A 23331-nucleotide genomic window follows, 5' to 3' on the forward strand; every position below is an offset into this window, starting at 1 on the left:
CCCGAACCGAATTGGACTACTTGTTACCTTGACGAATAGTGTTTTGCCTCTATCCTACCACTTTCTGCTGAATAATAATAATAATAATAAAAAAAATCTATCTATATACAAACACCTGGACTCAGAGCGGTGAAAACTGTAGCTAAGCAGTACCATTTGCTGCAGGGCTTTCAGTTCACAGCATCCTGCTCTGTTTCGGTAATACAGTCATTTGTCTGGCATATAAAAGGACAGCATCGTGATGCGGAGAGTGTTGGAAAACGTTAGGTGGCACCCCTGTCAGACCTCGCAGGGAAATGTATGTTTTGCGTCTTCCTCAGAACCTAACTTAAAACAAAAGGATGCACATTAAAAATTTTGCTCTGGAAGATTTTAAAGAACAGCACAAACTAAAAAAGCATCTGCCAAAATTAATTTTCAGCATTAAAAATCAGCACTGATGAGAGCCATCTTAGATCAAATAATTTATTTAGTAGTTCCATGTAAACACTTCAGATTTACTAGCAAATACAATGCTTGCTGTTCTTTTAAATAGATCATTCAAAAATAAGAATCTATTATTAATGGCATGTTGACTAGAGATTTCCATACTACTGTACAATAAGGAATTTGTTTTCTAATGAATTTAACATCTTGATTTTTCTTGTTCTGCATTTGCTTTACATAAAACCCAAAGGACACACGTTTGAACTGCTCCCTGCCGATGCCACTGGTGAATGTGGTGTATTAGGAAAGGTACGCAGGCAAATCCTCCCATCCTGGTATTGGCATAAGCTGATGTGAAAGTGGGATGGCAGAACTTTCAACGACACTGTTCAAAAGCACATGCCTTTTCGGTCAGAAAACAGAAAATAAACGGTGGAGAACTTCTCTTTGGGATGTATAAAAGCAATGAACTCCATTGTTGGCATTTACTTATAAATATAACAGTACACATACACATATCCACAGTCTCTGGAAAGCATCCTATGAACTGAAGAAAGCAGTGGTTCTGAGGCTTGGTACACCAGTGCACTAAAATCAAAAAAATGATACCTTCTTACATAGTCAAATGAAAAATAAATATCTTTATTTTCTGCCTAATTTATTTCAGTTTTCAAATAAATTTTAAATAAATCTGTACAAAGTATACTGTTACAGTATATATTTGTAAGTTAACTGAAACGCCTAAATATAACAACACTACAATAAAGCAGTATAGATTGGCACATCTCTAATAAAGATTAACTTTTACACTCAAAAACAAACAAACAAACAACAAACAAACAAACAAAAACCTCTCATGAAACCCTTGATATATTTTTGGTATCTTTATGCATGTTATGTTGCAAACATATTACAGATGAATTCCCCCCGTCTTAAAAAGAAAATAACTTGTACTTATTTTTCAGGAAAGTGAACATCTTTATACAGACAAAGGGACACTATCAGGCTAAAATATATATACATAAAAAAAAAAAAGAAAAGAAAATGCACACACACAAAAAAAGAAACAAATTTGTGAAGAGAAACTTTGATCGAAAAAGGGCAAGGTTTAGACATTTAGCACACTTTTATCCACCTTGCCAAGTTAAGATTATAACCAGTGCCAGAGACCAAATCTGTCTGCAGTATGTGGCAAGGATGGCACCAAGCCTTCACCTGGGCTGGAGGGACCCTGCGTGCTGCGGCTGGGGCAGGGTCCTGCTGGCTGCCTGCATCTCCATGCCGGGCTGCGTGGCTCCGGGATGCAGGTGCCCTGGGAATGCTTTAAGCCAAATAAACAATCCAACAAAAAAAGGAATTTTACCTTGTGATTAAGAAGGAATTAACGCACAAGCACTGGGTGAGTTTTGCTTTTTTTTTTCTTCTTCATGAAACAAGAAGCAAAGATTGATCTGAGAGTGTCCCTTTGCTCAAAATAAAGACTTCCGTACTATATAGATTAGATATTGAAGCAACTGTGTTCACTACAAACAGGGCGAAAAGGCCAGGTACATTTCAAAATTCAAGTTTTCAAATGACATGATTCAACTTCAATTGTTATCTTCATGAGCTTTTGAAAGCTTGTAATATTTCATTAGAGAATTCTGAGCCAGGAATCGGGGGATAAATATTACAGATTAAGAGTGAGAATTTTCTCTATTCTTAATCTTTCCAATGATATATTAAATCAACGTATACATACTTAAAGTTAATCTTACATTAGAATGCAATTCAATATTGGCTGCAACATAAACCTATAAATAAATCAACTACCATAGATTAAACTCTGTTAAATATTTCTAAGTTAATAAAATATTGACAGTATTATAAAATTACAGTATTTACAATAAGAAAAAATCTAGACTAATATATACCTTTAACAGATCTGTTCTCCAATTTGGGATTGCCACAGAATTATGAATATATGAACAATTTATTATAAAGTTGCATTGCAATATAATTTTCCCATTAGAGCTAGAGAGGGTAATCTATCACTGCCTTTTAAAAAATAAGTGACTTCTCATGGTGGGGTGTAGCTTTTGAGTACCAAACTGGTAACAGGAGTCCTCCGCAAGACGTCTGAAGATAAGGTGGGACCAGCCTCAACTGCTCAGATTAAAGTTGTATTACAGAACTGCCAGCAATCAGAACCACACAGGCTGCAAAAGGGGAGGAAAGGTAGTTTTCAGCTCAGAGTGTACAGCTGGAAGACTCCCATCATTATGGACTCCAACTACAGCTGCAGGAGCTTTGATCTGCTCCGCAGTGCGAAACCTCATCTTTTGTTTCACTGGGATGAAGTTAGCCTTAAAGGGACATAGTTAGGTTGCAGCTATACCAGAAATGCTCTTGCCAGCTATGCATGATAAAACCACACTAAGCATCTGAGAGTCTGTACTGCTTGCTTTTGGAGAGGTTGCATTTTTTCGGCTTAGGGTGGTTTTGATTTTTTTTTTCAGATTGTTTATTCAAAAGAAAAAAATTTGCTGGGACTGTGCAGTCAACCCATTTTCTATTCTTATCAGCTTCACTGTTTCTCAACTATTAGCATAATATGGTTGTGTTTGGGTTGCAAATACTTAGAAAAAAGGGAGGCTTCAACTCTCCCAAGTTGATTTGTCTTGAAAAATTCTGAAAATTACCTAAATCAATTGCAGTCATTAAAAATGCCAGCTGCTTTTGAAGTCCCAAATACCTAGCAATGTCCTTTTAAGGATCAGACCTTTCACCTGCCTTTTCTCTCAGCCTTCGGGGAAGAGTTTACAACTAGTTTAGGACGGGCAATGTTCAAATTCTCTCCCTCCTTCCCACTTTATGCTTCCTTTACGATAGAGAAGCCTTGCTTTCTAGCAGAAAATAGAAAAAAAAATTTAAAAAAATCAGGAAAAAATGATATCAATATTCTGTTCCCACCCTTCCCTACCCCCATCCTCTTCACTGTAAAACAGAGAAGTCATTTTGCAGCGTATACTTTTGGAATAATTAGTTTCCAAGCCCAATCCTGAAGATGCTTGTGAGACACCTGCCCACAGGTTCTGGGAAGGTGAACCACTTTATGCATCTGCAGGAGTTTGTATCAGTCCCATACCAGGCAGACAGGAACACCTCTGTCCTTGAAAGTAGACTTTAAAATGTTAAATAATAATTTGTAAACTTAGGTCTACATTACCAAGCGAAGGCTCTAGGTCTCGTGGGCTCCATTTCCAGAGTTGCAGAGCAGGAAAACTAGAAAGAAAGCTTGGTACCTTTCAATCACCTGCCGGTTTGTACTGGGGGAAGCGGGGAACAAGAGAGACAAAACGGCAACTGACCTTATAAACAAAGGTATGTTTAGGGCTTCTGGTTTCAGGAATAAACCGATATTTACTGGTAAAAGTCTGCCAAAAAACAAAAACAGAAACACAGGATTACTGGTAAATATTGGTTTATATGGAGAAGAAAAAAACGTCATTGTGCTCCTGCTCTCCACGCGCCCGGCGCCACTGGGATGTGCCACGGGACTGTGTTGCGGGCAGGGGCCAAGAGCTGGCCCTGGACTCCCTGCGCTTGGTGGCGACTGTTGACATGGACACCTCAAACCAGAAGCCGTGTGTGTACCGCAAAACCAGGTCTCTTTTCTTTACTCCTCTCAAACTACGTGCCGCTTTCTGGACTCCCCCCCTCCTCCATGAGACTGCTGTTCACCCCACGACCCTACAGTGTTTGGCAGCTTGGGAGACTAAAACCACTTGGAAATGAATTTGTACATAATATGGTATCTCACCACGAAGGCTGCTTTCACCTCAGCCTCTAATCTTTCACAGGTCATCCACTCCTTGAGATACCATAAAATATACAAGGCTGAGTGTATATTTCAAATAAAGCATTTTCTTGTAAGTGGCATAAACCCATTCATTTTATTTACATGCTTATTTATTTCCAAAAATAGAGTTGGTCCACATTGGACAAGAGAAATCAAGAAGCCATACAGAAGAGTTAAAAGTCCAACATTTAACCAAAGTACAATGAAATTCCAGAATTCTGTGGCTGATTTGAACCACAGAAACATACATGAGCCACACAGACATTTGTACATATAGCATTATATTACCAATAATATTTGCAAACATGAGGTCAAGATGGCTAAAAACCCAGCAGAACTGAACCATGGGTCATGGTTGAAAAGAAGCAGGTGTGAGCGGCTGTCACTACCACAGGGAAACACCTCTCTCCAGGGACTCGGTGTCACTTTTGTTGTGTTCTCTTGACCGGAAAAACTCCTGATTTACCTTCCCTGGGACCGACAGGTCAGATGTATGCTAGACGCAGCGCTGGTGCAGGGCTGGTACGAGCAGCGCGGTAGCCCTGGGACTGCCCGTGCCTGGTGCGCAGAAGCCTGCCAGAAGCCGCCCGGTAGCCCAGCCCCAGGACTGTGTGCGTTCTGCCTGAGCAGGGCACTGCCGCGGGACAGGACCTCTGTCCCACCCTGCAACAGCTCGGCCTGCCCCCACCTCACCCAGCCCTGCCGTGGGCTGCGCTGCTCCGAGAGGTCCCCCGGAGCAGAGAAGCGCGGGTATGGGTAACCCAGAGCGTCCAAGATGGGCCCAGGGGTGCTGCTTTGAGAATAAGGGTTTCCTTCCCTCACCGTGGACAGTTTTTGATTTGGGGAATTCATATCCTGTCTACCTTTTCTGGAAGACTACAAATAATCAGGCCTAACTGGATTTATGGTATAGGAAGGAGTAGTATCCAACAGACGAGTGATTTTTCAAACAGTTTAACATTTTACATTGAAAAAAGCTCAGATAACCGATTGACAGCAAAATTAAAAAAAAATAAAAAGATGCATTATCTCTGTTATGGCCTACTTTATCTAAGTATTTCCATGGACCTCATCATGACAATATCTCAGTGTCTCCAAAGGATGGAAAAATATAAATCTGTATCTTGCAGGTAAAAACTTTTAACTAAAAGCAGAGTGGGCTTCCAGTCTACCTATTTGGGCTCTCCTGCAGAGAATCACAGAAAGTAAAACAGGGAAGACCAATGTAGCACTGCTGATACTTCTACAAACAAACCAGCCCACCGCTATGTGGGGCAGAACCACATAAAAGGTTATAAGTTCGTTTTCCTTTTTCAAGTCATCTTTGACTTGAAAATATTTGGCCTAGAATATTATGCCTAGTCCAATGTGAATGCTAGTATAGAGCTAATTTATAGAATACCAATGGTAATTATCTGTACCTAGAAGGATTTAAAGGCAAGTATACTCAGTACATTTAGAAAAAAATACTATTACCAAAATGCTAGACCTTTGACAGCAGTTAAAACAGAAGCAGCCGTGCAGTTTTCTGTGTGGATGGACAGCCTTTAGTACAAGTCACTAATACCATCTGAGCATGGAACAGACAATTTTTTCTTGTGATTTGTCTTCTGGAACATTTCTAATCTCAGATGTGAAATACATTTTTTAAAAAGGTGGGCCTGATCCCATGCAGTTGGGTACATACAGCACTCCCCAATGAAACTCAAAGCCCAAATTCCTAAAAAGAGAGCACGAGAGATTTTGCATTTTCTTACATCAAATAGCTATCATGCAAGCATACTACAACATTTTTATACTGTGTACTTCAAAGTCAGCTGATAGCATTTCACTAGAATTGAGCAATACAATGAAACTGGTATTTCTAGCGGAGGGGAACAAAGGTTGTGTCAGTGACAACTGCCAGCTTACCACGGGAAAACAGCAGAGGAACATCTTGGAAATCTAACGAACTGTTTTACCTATGAGTTCAAACACAGCAGCCTCTAAGATCTTAGCACGTAAATCTGTAAAACATAGTTATTTTTTATGGCACTTTATACACCTTTGGTTCATTTACTTTTGCTACCCAAAATCAGATGCTGAGGGAAAAACACTCTTACTCCCAAATGAGCAAATCATTTAAAGCCCAACAATATTGTTGGAGCATTATTATTTTTTTCTCTGTCTATTGCCTTGCATTGCAGAGGGCAGTCCCCGCTGCCGCATACTGCCTGCACCCAGCTTTGGTGCAGGAATGCCCCCCTGAACTCTCCCTGCCGTCGTCCAGCTGCAGTGCAGCCACTTCACTGGTATGAACCAACCTCTCCGTGCTTTCAGTCACCAATTCATACCTTTAAATAGTAGTTTTAACAGCGGGCCTGGAGGTAAGCCTGCTGTTAACCGGCTCCTATCACAACACCCGTTGACTTAGCACAGCACTTGCCATGACTTACTGAAGACAGGGAAGGCGGTAAAAGCAAGAGGATTCACTGTGACCTTTAGACATTTAAGAAGCCTTAAACTAAGGTAGAGCAGCAAAGGGTTGCTCTAGCTCACGCCAGCTCATTACAGTTCCTCCTGGGTCCCTTGGGAGTGAGACAGCATAGGACTCACACATGCATACGTAACATGGACAACCTCAAGCATGGAGCTAGATGAGACCTGTAGACCTCTCTCTCCTCACCTAGCCCTTCTGCCCATTGTCAAAACCAACGCCTATTAGTTTTTTGTTGTTGTTAAAAACAAAAGAAAAATGAATGCATCCAGACCTGTTCGTTGCTGAGGCATGCTATGGGATGTGGCAGGCCTGCAAACTGAGCTCAGGGTAGAGATTTAAACTGGGGCCGTCAGTGGGGGAGAATCTAGATGTCATGCTGCCAAGTATTCTGCGCTTGTGTCTCCTCTTTGGCCAACCAGACTTCGACCTAGATGTGCTCACCAGAAAAGTCCAGAGAAAAATCTACTCTTCTCCACCCTGCAACTTTGTTTCTGGTGAATCGGCATTTTCCAGAGGAAACCTGCTTGCTCAAAGACTGCTGATCTACTCAAGAAGCAGACCTGCCTCCAAGCCCAGGAAACCTTCAGTCTCCATCTCAAACTAGACTTCTTTCTACCTTGTACTGTCCAAGTGATCAACATCAGCTGTAGCAAAAGGCGGCATCCATGATATTTCTCTTCTTGTTCCAAACATAATTTTTAAGACCTTATTGAGAGGACTCAACCAAAAACTTTTAAAACATCCAAATAAAAATCAGCTGATTCTCTGCCTCCTGATGTTTGCCAACGTGTTCAAAGATCCTTTCCTTGCAGAAAGTATGTTGCTTTCAACCTATCATACACAAAGTGTGATACTAGTTCAGCTACTCCTTCTCAAACTGCAGATATGCAATTCCCAGTGCCCTGCTTAACATTTTAATTAAAAATAATAAAAATCTGACATTAGGATGTTATCTAATTATGGAAAATACCAAGCTATCTTTTTCAACAGTCCCTATTTTTGCTAGTAACTTCAGTGTTTCAGACTCCAGCTCTTTTAAAACTCCTGTACAGGTACACTTGTTGCTCCTCCACTTACACTTATTTCTTTGCTCCATAATCTTTGCCTCAAATGATTGAGTTTCAGAGAGAGGCTCATCCAAAAGGACCAGATGACAGATAGTTGGGCTCACCAGTATGCCCTGTGCTCCAGAACAAAGCTGAGAAGTCACTTAAGTAATATGAAGTAGTGCAGAAAATTACCTGTGTGAAGTCCTGCATGCTCCAATTTTCTCCCCAGCCTTCTCTCTGATAGACTTAAAATAACATTTGTTCCCTCAGGCTTCCAGTTCTTCAAAGCCCCTCCTACACTGTTTAATTTCCAGATCACGAATTACCCACTATGAAAGATTACATGGCTCTTTCAGTCCACTTCATTAGAGTTGGACCTCTGTCTTTTAAAGAGTGTTGCTGGGCTCCAGAAGTCCCTTCCTTTGTAACTACTTTACTGGATTGCTTTACACTTCAACTCCGAAGCTCCTTCAAGACAAGTCTGTGTAACTAAGAATTTTACTTTTCTGATATTCGCCTCTGCAAAGTTTTATAACACAAGACTCATTTTTAGTAAAGAATCTTCCACCCCTGAGGATGCTGAACCTGTAATTGTTCTGTGGTCACTGCTATTTAATGATTCAGCTGTAATTATATCTTGAACCTGTTCTTATGTTTTAGTCCTAAATCAAGGCTAACTCTACAACAGGCTGTTACAATAAATGATACTTTAAGTAAACCAAAATCTTTGTTCACCAAAATGTTAGCCAGCTCCTTCCAAGATCTGGCCAGATAGCATGTACATAATTGAATTTACTTTTTCCAACAGGTTTATGAAGATGTATGAACCTGGTTTTCCCTGAAGACCCATGAAATCCATAACCTTTTTCTTGTCTGGAATAGAAAATGTCTGAATGCCCCTATTTCATTAAAATGGGGGATTTATCTCCAACACAGATTTGGCTGTGTGGTCATCACTATTCCAATTTTCTCTCAGACTTTATGGGAACTTTTAAATCTAGTGCTCTTTCACAACTTTATGACCAAGCATGCCTATCCTGTATAGTTTGATGGCAGGTAGTACAGTATCTTACTGATTTTCATTATCATCCCCCCACCACGTTTTAATCAAGCTAGCTATATCAGGGTCTTTTAAAACTGCCGGGCAGTCTACTATGACTATTTTTATTTCACATTTCCACACTGGTATACAGATTTCTTCCTTGTTTTGACCACATGCCTATTTCTCATCCAAATCTTCAGTCCAACATCTGGTCGCCCTTCCAGCACACGCAGCTCTGCTCTCGAGCTCCTCGTACCATGTGTGCACTGAAACTCACCCCTTGCCCTCCAGTTGAAATGGTCACACGTTACTGGTGTTCCTGCTCAGCACCTCAGCTCAGCCTTCCATCAGCGCTAGTTTAATCAGTCCTCCCAAAACCCTGTCCACTTTCTGTGCCATCAGTCTAGTTCCACTACAGCTGAAGTGGAAAACAGCCTACACTACAAAGTAATGAGAATTCACCTATTTATCATTCCCTTTCTATCATTTTCTCAGGTACACATAAAGACTTTTGGATAGAAGTACCACCATGTCCTATATGCTGTCTTCTTCCCAGGCAACCAAATTCGGATTCTCAAGTATTTCAACTTCTTTCATATGCAAAGATGACAGCCCCAGGACTGCCCCAAGCACTCTGATATCTTCCTAGATCTATTTTTCCACTCATCAGTTGGACCACATAATCATCAGGAGCTCAGCCTGTATTTCCCACCATTAAATCCTCTGCCATTCAAACCTTCCAAAGCCATCTCCCCAGCTTCTGAAGGCAGCTCTTCAACATGCAGAGAACAACTCCTCAACCAAGTCTTTTCCAAAATTATAAATTGCCCCTTTGGTCCTGTCCAGTTACAAGTCACATTTCCTCAAATAAAAGACGAAGAAGCCAGTACAGAGGTGAGGACAGACAATGACCACCTGCAAATGATTTCATCCCACCTCTTCTACAACAGCTCAACAACTCTGGTCTCAAGATGCTTTCTGGATCTCACAGTGCCACCATTTGTTGCACTATGTAATATTTTATCACAAGATAATCACTTATAAAATGTGTCCTTTCCGCACTCCAGTGTGCTGTACCTAGTGCAATTAAACTGATATTCTTTAATTTCCATAACAAAGCAAGGATTTTTACTTTATGACCACATAAAGTCCATCTTTAGAGTGACTGCTAACTGATTCTTTTTTAATTACTTTTAACCACCAATTAGAGACTTTCATTGGACAAAATAAGTTACATATGCCCTTGCAGAAACCTGCAAGGACTCAATTAACAGGACTTTTATTGACAGATGAAGCTTGAAAGACAACTTTTTTTTTTTTTTAAGCAAGATTGAAAGAGCTCCTGAACACAGCATTGTCAAAAGACCTATCCACACACCAAATTATTTGAATTCATGAAAGCAGAGATGACAAGTACATTAATTTGCAGTGCTTAGTTCAGAATTATTAATGCTAGAAAAATAATTCAAAGTATTTTGTTTTACTGTTTACTGTTTTACTCAGAGACCTGCTTGGTTTGCCTAGCTGTCCTTCATCAGCCCCCGGCTACGATGAACGTCATTTATTATTTAAATAATTTTTTTAAGGAAAAGAAATTTAGACTAGGTTTATAACCCTGTACCTGACAAGGCACTGGCTTCTCTTCTAAACCTCTGGTGCTGTTCACACAAAATTTTTCTTAAACTGACCTACCCACATGGTTCCTGATAAGCCAATATTACATTGCCAGCTCTTCTCATCATCACTTGAGCGGGAGGTTTAAATACCAGATTTCACAAAATCCTTTACGCACACTTCCTAGCCCCGTGATTTCTTGAAGCACTGGCAGATCAGTAAGCTTTCACAGTTTGCCTATAAATGTGAAAGCTGGACCGGCTTCTGCTGGACCAATGCAGAAGACATGAGGTGGCCTTTGGAGACCAAGTTCCCGCTGTCCATCCTTAGGTTTCACGTGAGTCTTGAGGAGCTTGGATCAGCTGACGTTGATGAGGTGACACGTGCTCCCAAAGAACAGCCTGTCTGAGCTCCTCTGCCTATATAAAATGCTAGAGTAAAAGGCAAGCCTGGGAAAAGCAAGCTTCAAATGTTAGGAGACCACAAGCAATAGAGCCAACAGCTTCCAATGCACTCACAAACTATGGTGCAACTAGGACAGACCACAGAGAAATAAAAGATGCTCCTTAGTGAAACACCACGGCAAGTCCTACCTGGAGGTGAGAAAGATATGCAAACCAGTATGGCTAACCTTTGAATTACGACAATACCCTGAGGTGTCGTATCCAGACAGGTACTGCACAAGACGCACATTTGCTGTCCTGCCCTCTGGCACACAACAATATGCCTTTCTACCCAGGCAGAGGTAGAAGGAAAAAAAGCACCCCTTACCCCCAACCTTTGATCAGATCTAACACTTGACACTGGCTGAAGGGTGCTGAAGACCTCATGAGAACCTGGTGATTTGAGCTTGACTCACATATCAAGACATTCACCAGTGACAGAAAGAAAGAAAAACCACCACCACTCGTTTTCTCCACCCTCTGCTCCCAGGAGTATGAATTACCCAGGGGCACACATTTGCGATGAGTGCGGTGAGACACTGGAACAGGCTACCCTGTGGATGCCCCATCTCTGGAAGTGTTCAAAGTCAGCTTGGATGGGGCTCTGGGCAACATGATCTAGTGACGGATGTCTCTGCTCGTGGCAGGGGGTTGAGCCAGGTGACCTGAAAGGTCCCTTCCAACCCAAACAATTCTGTGATTCTACGCTTATATGGATATAACCTCTTCCAGCCTCCATGCGAAGCCTGCATCTTCATCTCAGCCCTGGGAATATCAGCACGGCCAACAGCCCAGAGGAGCTGCAAACACAGGATCGGGGTCAGCTCTGCACTGGAGACCCGTGCTGCAGAGATGTTGGCACTCGCCAACCCCTGCACCCCAGGCACCTGTGCTGACCCACCCTGAGTCACGGGCCACACACCCAGCGCGGCCGTGCGAGACCCCTCTGAGGGCACATGAGCTGCACAGACTGACGGTGAGGCAGTGCCACCTCATGGTCAAAACCTCTGAGATGATGTCAGTAATGACACAACCTCTTAAACAATACAGTCACCGATGCAGACTGAAAAAGTGGTCCCTTCACCATGTCCAGTATGAAACCCAAGCTCATTTGGGTTAACATGGTCATATAAAGTCATCTTTACAAATAGTTCCACATAGAAGTCAACACGCTGACCGGCATATTTCAACATAGAGAGGTTTTTCTTTGAACAGTAGTCGAACCGTCTTAAGAAACCATTAACTTTGGCTTCCCCATGGTGGGCAGCAGATCAGCTCCTGTAATAGCCTCTCCCCCTCCAAGTTTTCACCAGCCAAGAGGGGCACACCCTTCTACACTGCAATTGTAACTCCAAACCTCTCTCCTCTCTGATCTGCAGCAGAAAGAATTAAGCTTTTCTTCACTTTCTGCGTATTTCAAGATAACTGTTTCAAACAAACAAACAACAAAAGAAACAAACACACACACACACAAACACCACTGCACCACAGCCAGGAAGGCTCAGAACAAACTTCCATTACCAGCATTGTAGCCAGTCCTCTTTTCACTTCAGTTTCCTACATGTACTAAGCCGAAGAGAAGACAAAGACATATTTTCGCAAAGCTAAAGGCAGGATGGACAGCAAACCAACTGACAACTCACAAAGCCAAAAAATTATCTGAGTTAAGACAGAGTTATCTGCTGAAGGAGATCCGGAAGATGCTCAAAAAAAAGCATTCTTCCAGCTGAGCCTCAAAACAACAAGGAGCAAAAACGGCCAGCACTTTACACAGACAGAGTCTCCTGTTTGATCTAGGACTAGGTCTACGCAAGCGATCACTATGGCATGAGCCAAGTGGAGCTCTACAGCAAAAAGGTTGGTGCTCAGGATCTGACAGCTGCATTATCTGTGTTTCTAGGATTTTACTCTCCTACGAATTACAGCTTGGTCCCACTGGTTGTTAGGACTTGTGTTTTGTCTGTGTTTAACCCACAGTGAAACAGTTTGCATGCTCTGAGACTGCTCCATGATCAAAACCAAGGTACGTTATGCAGGGGTGACAGAGACTTCATCATCTCAGATTTTCTCAGATTTTTTCAGATTTTTTTTTACGGAGACTGTGCAAGGGTGCTCCTGATCTAAGCTATCAAGGTAATGCAGACACAGCCCCTGCTGCCCTGGGAGGTGTGCTGGGGGGCTCCATGTCATCTGGAAAGAGACGACATCCGTGTGCTTCCTAAACCCAGCCTGAGCGGGAATCTATCTTTGAAGGACTGGTGGCTCTCCGGAGTAGAAGCTCAGGACCAGATTCTCCTTCCAGACACATGCGCACCAGTGGTATCAATCTGAATGGGGACAGCAAAGCATTGTTCAGGAACATCCAGCCATTCACTTTGTCTTGTTTTAATCAGTCAACACTCAAAAACAGATAGCAGGGTCAGAAGTCCTTTATCTTTTCGCACTTGATCTCCAGCTAACATTTCCTGTGAAAACACACCTCGTTCCTTGTGAAATGAATTCAACTCTCCCTCTTCTGTGATATTTTGCCTCAAACGGGCCACACAACTATTTACTATTTTTATAGACGCGGGCGTGACGTGCTCTGCCTCTCCTGACAAGCACTGCTGCCTCTCTGGCCCCAGGCACGCACAGCAGCCGTGTTGCCGGCACCTGACCGGGCCCGTCCCGCTTGGCTCCACGTCCCCTCTGCCCGTGGCTTGCACCTGCCCTGCGGGCCAGGATGCTCAGCGAATGAATTCCAATCACCGCCACCTATTCTCCACAAGGAACGCCGGTGTATACGCTGAAACATCCCAAATGCAGCCAATGCATAGCTTAATCACCCGCTTCTGCCAGCCTAACCCTCCTGTCGTACTACACGCGCTCTGAAAGCCCCAGGAATCTGCTGAGCTCTCTTTTTCCCACCTTCCAGACGGCTCGGGAAAGGACACCACTTCTGCGGCTCTAACTGGCTAGTAGGATCTTCTCCCCCAGAACAAGGTCTTTGTACCCGGCTCAGTGCCCGAGCGAGTCCCCAGCCTCCTCCCGCTCACAGCCCAGCATGGGTCTTCATTACTGACAACAGCATCGCTACGTGCCCGCAGGCGAGCACTTAGAAATGCAAACTCCTTCACCTCTTCCCTTCCCATGTATTTCTCCATCAACGACTTTTACACGATCCAAATTGCAATAAAATATCCAGTACGCCGTTGGTAGATTAACTTTGTTATCACCTCAAAACTGCCATTTGGTATTTACTTCCGTGTGATACCTATAGTTGCTCAGATTTGCATTAACTACAAACAACGCGTGGCCCAGCAAATCCTGATATCCCGCGGGTACGTTGCAGGAAGTGGGATGCATGGCCGGCTACTCCACAGGCTGACTTTACCCTGGACTTGTCGATGCTGCTAAAACAGTTCCAACGAGAACTGAAATTCTTCAAAAAGACAAAAAGTAGAAAAGAAGGGAAGGCAGGTTAAAAGAAGCTCACAAAGCGGACCCAAGACAACCATCTGGCACAAACAATATGATAGCAGGGAGACAGCATCACTCATCTGAGCCAAGCACACAGCCCATTCAGGGCTCCCCCACTCCGGCACAGGAACTTCAGCTGCCAAATTAGAGAAGCATTCTTCATTTGCCATCAGCCCATTATTCTCAGTAATTTCAACACAAGAGATTCAGCTCAAAAGAAAAAATGCCGTGTGCTTCAGGTCCAAAGATTAGGCTCTGGTTAAAGCAGTCTGTTCAAAAATGTTATCATTTTGAAAGTTCATTAGATTAACCTTAACTAGCTTAAAACTATATATATGCATCTCCTTGCCACATTCACAACCCACGCACAACATTTTGCGGTGCAGAGAGCTAACTCATGTGAAAGTAACCAGAGTAAAAGGAACCACAGGCTTGAAAAAACACTCTGGGCTGAAATTATCTTTCATTGTTACAAGTGGCACAGGAGATTGCAACAGCTTAAGGAATCAAGAATAAAAATGGAACTAGCTTGTTTACCTTGTCAGTTTTGTCAAAACATTTTGACAACACTTTGCATGCAGTCAACTTCTCTATTCTGCTACCAAAAATTCAGATCCTTCCACCTATCTTTACATGTTACAGAACAAAACCAAGAGAGCAAAAGTTTAAGTGCATGTGCAAGAAATACAAAGGCTGGCACAAAAACTTAAAACTATGCTCGACTCCTTTTCAAAATAGTACAAACATCAACATGAACAGTGACCCTTCAATTACACAAGCTGAGTTAACATGAAGCGGACGGGCAGTAGAGGAGGATAATAAGAAAATAAAAGGAAAGTTTGAATAAGCCCGACAAAAAGCAAAGCAAAGTGAGAAAAAAAAAAAAGGTACAAACCAGGATTTAAAATTTGCAATTTAAAAAATTATAAATCATTGACAGTGTCCTTTTAACAGTGAAACTCTCTCACGTTTTAGGCAGACGCCTACATCTCAAAAAAGCAATCCGAGCCAGTAAGAAGCAGTAGGTTTTTGAATGGGAAAAATGAAAAATGCACAGTAATGGGGCAATTTGCTTTCACTGTCTTATTTCCAACTCACCTACGAGAAACGGAGACTCGTTTTCTGCATGTTAGACTAGCAAAAATCAGGAAATTTGTTGGTTCTAGTTATACTCTGAATTTTCACATTTCACGAGAGTCCCCCATGATGTAAACCTGTTTTAGCATTCTTGTACATTAATGTCAGGATTTCCACTCCAGCTCCCACAAATTCTGGAACAGACAAGTCAATAAGATTTGGTATATGCCCTGAAATAGGAAACGGGAAGTCTAGGTTTTAAGCAAACAAACAAACAAACAGAAAAATTAAGTTGGTGCTCTGGAAGGTGGTGGATCCAGACTCACTGGATCCTCTGAATTCTTCAGTCTAAACAGGTGGAAATTTTACTTAAAATAAGAATAAATAATAATAATAATAAAAAGTTTAATCCATTCAACTTAGAGAAAAGAAGAAAGTGGCAGACCTTGGAGGAAGGGAGACAGTGCGCAGGTGCAAAAATATAACATGCTGTAGTTCACCACCTGATAAGAAATCAGAGTTTCGTTTTGCTCTGTTCTTTTTTAAATGCCAGGGAAACATATCCCAAAGGACATTTTTTGAGTTTACGGGTACTAAGCTACATCAAGGTGGAAGAAGCATGGAGTGAAGACATGCCAAAAACTTCAGGTTTTCACAAACCATTATCGAAAAAGTGCCGGTGTTTTTAGCAAAAATGCATATTGACCAAATCACCACTGACTAACCCAGGCCACTTGCATATGAAAAGCTGCATCAATTTGCAGCATCAATGCTGACATTTTTGCCTTCTCCTTCCACCCACCTCCCCGATTTTTTTCCTTGGGAGACATACAGCGCCACTGCATTAGAACGTACAAGAAATGAAAACAGTGAGTACAACTGATATAGATCCATTGACTTTTTATTACAAATGTACTTGATCACTTGGCTTCAAAAAGTTTAAATCAATCCCTATTTTCTGTACGCCAGTACAAAGTAAAATCTATTTTACAAATTAAATACCTAAAAATTTGACAAAAATATTAAAGTTTGATGGAAAAAACAGTTATAAAAGTCGTAAATCCCCTTTTAAGAAGGTAAGAGATAACATCCCCTCCCGACCCCCCACAGTCCTGTTATACAATATTAATAGCCATTTTTTAGAATAGGTAGGTATATTTTGCCGTTAGCATACAAGTCACTCTAATAGCTTTATCTGTATATACTCCAGTTAGTGCACGAATGCCATCTGATCGAATATAACCGACTATCTCTAAGTGATCCCTAATTTACATTTAAGAGCTTGCATAGTTTGAAGGGACAAAGGTCATACTACAGCTAATCATAAAAAAAGGTGGTTACAGTGCTATTTTTCAAGGCAACAAAGTCATTGCTCCCAAAAGACGCGGTCGCTCGCTCAGCTCCGAGCCGGGGCCGGCGCCCCGCAGCTCCCTGCCCGGAGCCGGGAGCCGGGAGCCGGGAGCCGGGAGCCGGGAGCCGGGAGCCGGGAGCCGGGGCGGGCGGCAGCCGGGGGGCGGCTTGCGCTGCGCAGCCACTTTCAGCCCCCCCCGCAAGGGACGCGCAAGAAAAGCGACACTGTCAAGTATTTCTTGCCCTCCTCTCAACGCCCTCCGCCGCCGCCGGGACCCCGGGCCCCGCCGCCCCTCCGCACCGGCACGGCCCCGGCACGGCCCCGGCCCCGACCCGCTCCCGGCCCGGTCTGGGGCCGCCGCCCCCTGCGCGGCCGCGGAGGGACCGGGCAGCACCGGCGCCCGCCCAGCGCCTCCCGGCCGCGAAGCAGCCCGCAAGCCGGACCGCGAAGAAGAGGCAGGAACCAACAAGCGGCTGGTGGTTTTTGGTTTTTTTTTTTTTTCATTTTTTTTCTTTTTTTTTTTTTTTTATTGAACTTCTCAGAGACAGAGCGGTTTTATTATTATTTTTTTTCGTTTTGTTTTTGTACTTTTTTTTTGTTTGGTTTTTTGTTTTTTAAACAAAAATTAGACTTTGACTTCGGAGGACATTTCTCCGTTAGTACAGAACCACTTACAGGGAGGTCGTATTTTAGCGGTAAATTACTTGACAGTGTCCCTTTAACTTAAAATAAAATAATGTCAGTATTGCAATGAATTTCAAGTTTTCTTGCACGTAGTCATTATAAAGTAGTTTTTATCATGCTCTTGGACCTATTCTACAAGACATTTAAAAGCATATCACCAAGGAAAATATAAGGCATACTTCTCAGGAATTAGATAACTTGGCACATTTGAGCATACTGTCTTTTTTAAAAACAACACATATGGTCAAATATACCTTTAATCTTCCAACATTAAACAGGGTTTTATGTACTTTATTTTAAATACTGAGATATTAGAGCCTTGGTAAAGTACCGAGCACCTCCGAGAAAACAAAACAAAACAAAAACACCAAACAGAAAAGCAAAAACAAAACAAGCTCAAATCCCACGAACCTTTACAGTCATTTAGTCTTTCATTATCATAATTCATAAAGTCCTAGAACATATATAATGTGCATTAAAAGGAAAAAAAAAAAAACCGACAACACACACGCACAAAAAAAAAAAAGAAAAAGCCCCCAAAAACCAAACAAATGAGACAAAAACTGACCACAAGCTCTCGGACACTGTTCACAAAACTGCCAGAGGGGTGTCACGCTGCAGTGGTTTGGCTGGAGCTGCGCGGCCCGTGCACGTCCCGAGCCAGCCGGATCCCGGGCAGGATCCGGCCGCCCGGGGAGGAGGATGCTCCGGTACTGCCCCGCGCCCCAGCTCGGCAGTCGGGAAGGGCACTTTGCTGGGTTTTCATTGACTCGCGCTACTTATTGCTGATAACACAAAACATTTTTGTAACTCTAAGCAATGGGTGTCAATCCGCGGTACAACTTTTAAAACTGCAGTAAACAGTAGAACCGAGACAATCAAGTAGCAAAACCAAAGCAAATTAATTTCCTAACTACGGCTAGCAGCATGGAGAATGCAGTCCTGTACACATCACAGTTGAAGTACAACAGTAATAAACGAAACTGCTCATCGAGACCCTCCGATTAAAAAGCAGGTTATTAGACAATGTTTACATGCAATTGAGAACCATTTCAAATGTCACATTATGCACTCTGAAAGCTTATTTTACTACTTGGAAATAGGAAAGTGCACATTAAAGCAATTTTAAACATTTCCAGTGATTGTTAAAGAAACAGAAACACCTAACTACGTTCATCTCATATTTAACTTTCTGTTAATACTAACAGAAAACTTCTTTAAAGGGAAATGCATGGTACAATGGAAACAGCTTGTTTTGACACTCACAGTACATCTCCGAAACAAGAAAAAAAAAGGGGGGGGGGGTAATTATAATTTTCAATAGAAATAAAGGACAGTAGAAAATAAAATGATTTAAAAGATTTTTTTTTCCCCACCCTTCTGAAACTCCGTCCTTAACAATTAGCAAAGAAGCACCGACAGCTTCCCCTTCCTACAGATGGTGCCTTCTACGCACAACAGCTAGGTCTATGACACGGTTAACTTTGCCAAGAAGGTTAAGAAAAAGGATTGCATCCCAAAAAACTTCTGAGTGGAACAAGATCCTAGTTTCTCTTAAATGCTTTCTACTGAATTCCAGCCAAGAAAAAAAAAATAATATTTTGCTTTTTTACTGTTTAAGGCATCTTTTTTTATAACATCTTCTCTTCACTCGTCATGATGATAGTCATGCAGCAGTTTAATGATAAAAATATATTAATATTTTACTATACAGCAGCAAGAAGTTAGTCAATTAAAAGCACAAACTTTTTTTTTTAAAAGAAAAAAACAACTGTAAAAGTCTATTATTACAAAGAATTTCATTTTGGAGAACGCAACTGGACAGATTAGTGTTCGGATAAACTCTGCGTTTCCCTACCCTAGGCTTTCGACTAGAGCTCACGAGTATGCGCCCTGGACAGGAGGCTGGCACGGGGAGGGAAGGGTCACAGCTACGCTCGTCGGGTATGTAGCCAGTAATAGCTAGCACCACAGCTACATGGAAATCCATTACAAACACCAGCTTGGCTTTCACTTTTAAACGAAACTCAGAATCCCATGGCTCAGTAGGATCGCTCTACAACTGCGTTGCACTGATTTTTAGCAGGCCTACAGAAGTTAACAGCACTGGCACAGACCAAAGTATCGGTTCAGACCTCTTACAAGTTTAGGAGATAGCGCTAGTGCCAGTGGTGACAGAAAAGACTTGCTACCTGTTGTCCAAAACCAGGTTTACTGGAAATTGCTGCACGTTAGGTAAGTACTTTAAGTACACATAATAAAAAAAATATATTATGAACAATACAAGTACATCTCATATACACAATAATGACAATACGCCTACTTAGTTGTAAACCAAACAGGTGCAGAAAAATATTATGGGAGGAAATTCTTTACTTTCTCTCTCTCTCTTTCCTCTTTTTTTTTTTTTAATATATATTTTTTTTTTTACTATTTGAATAACTTTGGTTCAAACGTAAAAATCACAAGTTAGCAAATTTCATTTAAATGCCTTTTTTAATAATTTTTCTTCATGTTCACAGAAGTTTCACTGACCATTTTTATATGTTTAAGGTCCAGATGCAATGCATATTGTATAAAAGAGAGCACTTATTGTTTACCTTGCATGAATTAAACCTACGTACCTTTTAACTCTACAAACTTCTGCATAACATTTAGACAAAGCTCAGACACACAGCATGCCTAGCCCTCATATATATATACACATCTCTAATCACAGGTATATAGGGTGTCAAATATACTATAGTAACCTCCATGTAAGGTTCGAAATTTGGTAACAAAATGAGAAGAAAAAACTAAAAATATTATTTTACGTGTTCTAAAATATCTCTTTTTTTTTTGTGCTAAAGTCAAATGTTAGCTCAACATGAAAAGGACTTTTTTATATAATTCAGCAATATTATAATCTTGACCATTTTTGCAAACACTTTTAATAATAATAGCTTAAACGTGTACAAAAGTTCTCGGTTAATTAGGGAAATAAACACTCAGTTCTTTATATTTTTAATCAAGTAGGAAACACAGTTCATATATAATGTTATTACTTTTTTTGATTTTTTTTTGTTTTGTTTTGTTTTTTTGTTTTGTTTTAGCAGCTGCTTACTGTTTGATACGGTGGGTAAAGTGGAGGAACATCCAGCGATGGGTGGCGGGTCGGAGGCGTTGCTGTCGGTCGGTGGAGGCTGCCGGGCGGGGGGGTGCTCCCGGGGGGTCGTGGCCGGGGACGTCTGCTCGCCGCCGCTCCCCGCGGCCGCCGCCCGCCCGGGCGGGCGCAGTCTCTGTCTCTGTCCGCGCGGCGGCGGGGGCGGCCGGCCGGCCGGCCGGCGGGCGGTCAGTCCTCCTCGGGCTCCTCGGCCTGCAGCAGGGCGCCGGGCGGCCCGGCGGCGGCGGCGGCGGCGGCGGCGGCGGCGGCGGCGGCGCCCTCCGCCTCGGGCGGCGGCTCGGCCCCGGCCCCGGCGCCCGCGGGGGCGGCGGCGGCGGCGCGCTTGTCCCGCTGCTTCTCCTGGATCTTCTTCATCTCGTCCGAGTACTTGCAGAAGGTGTGGCCGAACTTGGCCCAGACCTTGTAGGGGACGGTGATGGAGTTGCGGTAGGTGGGCTTCACCTCGCTCACCCGCATGAAGACGCCGTACTTGTTGGAGCCCACGTCGAAGAAGAAGCGCTTGTTGTCCACAGTCAAGGAGGTGCCCTCGGGCAGCTCGGCCGGCTCCTCCTCCACGCCGTAGTCGTCGATGAGCTTGGCCAGGGCGTCGCGGAACTCGATCAGGCCCTGGGCCGGCAGCGCGATGGTCTGGCCCTGCGCGGCGCCCAGCCCCGGGCCGCGGTTGACGGTCTGGCGAACGCGCAGGAAGCGCCCGCGCTGGTTCTCCTTCAGATCCATGTAGTACTTGCGGTTCTCCCGCACCAGGAACTCGCTCTTGAGCGCCCGGCGCGGCTCGTCGGCCGCCTGCGCCAGCTCGGGCGGCTGGCTGGGCCCCAGCTGCGCGTAGTGCTCGATGAAGTCGCCCAGGTAGTCGCGGAACTCCACCGCCACCGACATGGAGAGCGTCAGGCGGCTCTTGTTGCCGCCGGCGCCCACCTCGGCGATCTTGAGGAAGCGGCCCTTGGCGTTCTGCTTGACGTCCAGGTAGAAGCGCTTGTTCTGGATGTCCACCCGCTTGGAGGCCAGCTCCTGCGTCTCGTGCTGCAGCCCGCCGCCCGGCCCGCCGCCGCCGCCGCCGCCCGAGCCCGGCCCCCCGGCGCCCGCCGCGCCCCCGCCGCCGCCGCCGCCGCCGCCGCCGCCGCCGCCCTGCTCGCTGCCGCTGTCTCTGTCCGCCATGATGCCGCCGCTCCGCCCGCCGCCGCCGCCGCCCGGCCGCGCCGCCTCGGCCGCCGCTCCGCCGCCGCTCGCCCGGCGCCCCCGCGCCGCCGCCCGCGCCGCCGCCTCGGCCGCCCCGGCCGCCGCCCGCGCCGCCGCCGCTCCGCCCGCCGCCGCCGCCGCTGCTGCAACAGCCCCCGCGGCCACCAGCCGGCCGCTCTCGCGAGATCTGCGGGAGCGAGGAGAGGGCGCGGGAGGCGGCAGAGAGCGGCCCCGCCGCCGGCCGCCCCGCCGCGCGGGCAGCAGCGCCGCGCCGACGGGCGGCCGCACCGCGCACCGCGCGCAGCCGCCGCCGCCGCCGGCCGGCCGGGGCCGCCCCCGGGGCCTGGGCCGCACCGCGCCGCCCCGGCGCCCACCGGAGCCGCCCCTCCCCCCCCCCCCCCCCAAGGCGTGACTGCTGCCCCGCCGCCGGCTGCGGGCGCCCAGCGGCTCCCCGGCTCTGGCGGTGGCGGCTCCCCCGCGGGCAGCCCCGAGCGCCGCCGCCCCGTCGAGGAGAGGCTGGAGCGGGACCTGCGGCGGGACGAGTGCCTGCGGCGGGACCGCGGCCCCCGAGGCCGCCGGCGCGGACGGCCCGGAGGATTCCCCCCCCCGGCCAGCCCTGCGGGAGCTGGGGACCCGGCGGCTCCCGCCTGCCCGGCGCGGCGGCTCGGGGCCACCGCACCGGCCGCTCCCACGGTTTGCACGGAGCTTTTTAGCTCCCGGTCCCGGCCGTCGAAGGAAACGCTGTCGGCGGCTTCCCCGGGACCCCGCGCGTCTGCGGCCGGGCACGGCCGCGGTTTCCCCGGGGCGGGCCGGCGCCGGGCCCCGCTCCCGGCCCAGGTGCCGCCACCTGTTTCTTTCCAAAGGAAAAAAAAAATCCGTCTTTCGCCGTTTCGGGCAGCTGCGAGGGTTACTTTTTGGGAAATCATCGAAAGGACAAGCCCAGATGGAGGGAGACGGCCTGGGCACCTCTCGTCGGGGCCGGGAGGCCACGGGAGTCCCCCCATCCACCCGACCTTAACGGGACAGCCGTTCCTTCGGGCTCCCGGGCCACCCAGAGGAGCCCAGTCGAGGCGGGCGGCCCTCCCCGCCGCACGGCTCCTGCTGGCCGCACGTCAAATGCCCCGTGGCTTCCCCACGGAAATTCGTTGTCTCGCTACGACCGCGCCTGAGCCTCCTTCCCCCCTCACCGGGGCCGGCGGTGGTGCGGTTCCCGGTGCTAGAGCGAGTCCCGGGTGGCGGCGGCTCCTAACCGACCCGGCGCCGCTGTCCGCAGGGTCGGGGTGTGCGGTGACCGCAGGTAGCGGGAAGAGGTTCTGGCGAGAGGATTTGCGGGACCGCCCTGACCCGTCGGGGCGGTCCGCTTGGGGACACCGTCCGTCCCAAGCCCCTTAGCAAGACGGGGCAAACGTGCCGGGGCCGGAGGCGACAGGGAGAGACACTCGGGGCTGGCCGCCGCCGGGCACGAAAATGCCGAAAACAAAATTTCAGCCCGGGCCCCGCGCCGGCCGGCGGGGCCGTGCCGGATGA

The 23331-nt window shown here is 45.7% G+C and overlaps 1 protein-coding gene across 18 annotated transcripts; it reads right to left on the reverse strand.

Moving 5' to 3' along the window:
- Positions 1 to 454: 454 nt before the first annotated feature.
- Positions 455 to 21783, reverse strand: PURA (purine rich element binding protein A; the record flags this gene model as incomplete). 18 transcript variants are annotated; one of them, XM_080555886.1, is made up of 4 exons in its annotated part: positions 455 to 2624; positions 3635 to 3690; positions 3777 to 3842; positions 20569 to 21783. In XM_080555886.1, one exon carries the CDS (start codon positions 21781 to 21783, stop codon positions 20797 to 20799), a length of 987 nt encoding a protein of 328 aa, XP_080412012.1. In that variant the 3' UTR covers positions 455 to 2624; positions 3635 to 3690; positions 3777 to 3842; positions 20569 to 20796. The 18 variants fall into 18 exon arrangements, with proteins under 18 accessions (XP_080412012.1, XP_080412013.1, XP_080412011.1 ...); XM_080555887.1 differs by lacking the exon at positions 3635 to 3690 and having other exon boundaries at positions 455 to 1014; XM_080555885.1 differs by lacking the exon at positions 3635 to 3690.
- Positions 21784 to 23331: the final 1548 nt, after the last annotated feature.

This window comes from Anser brachyrhynchus (genome assembly GCF_964034855.1).
Source record: "Anser brachyrhynchus genome assembly, chromosome: 14".
Classification (NCBI taxonomy): Eukaryota; Metazoa; Chordata; class Aves; order Anseriformes; family Anatidae; genus Anser; species Anser brachyrhynchus.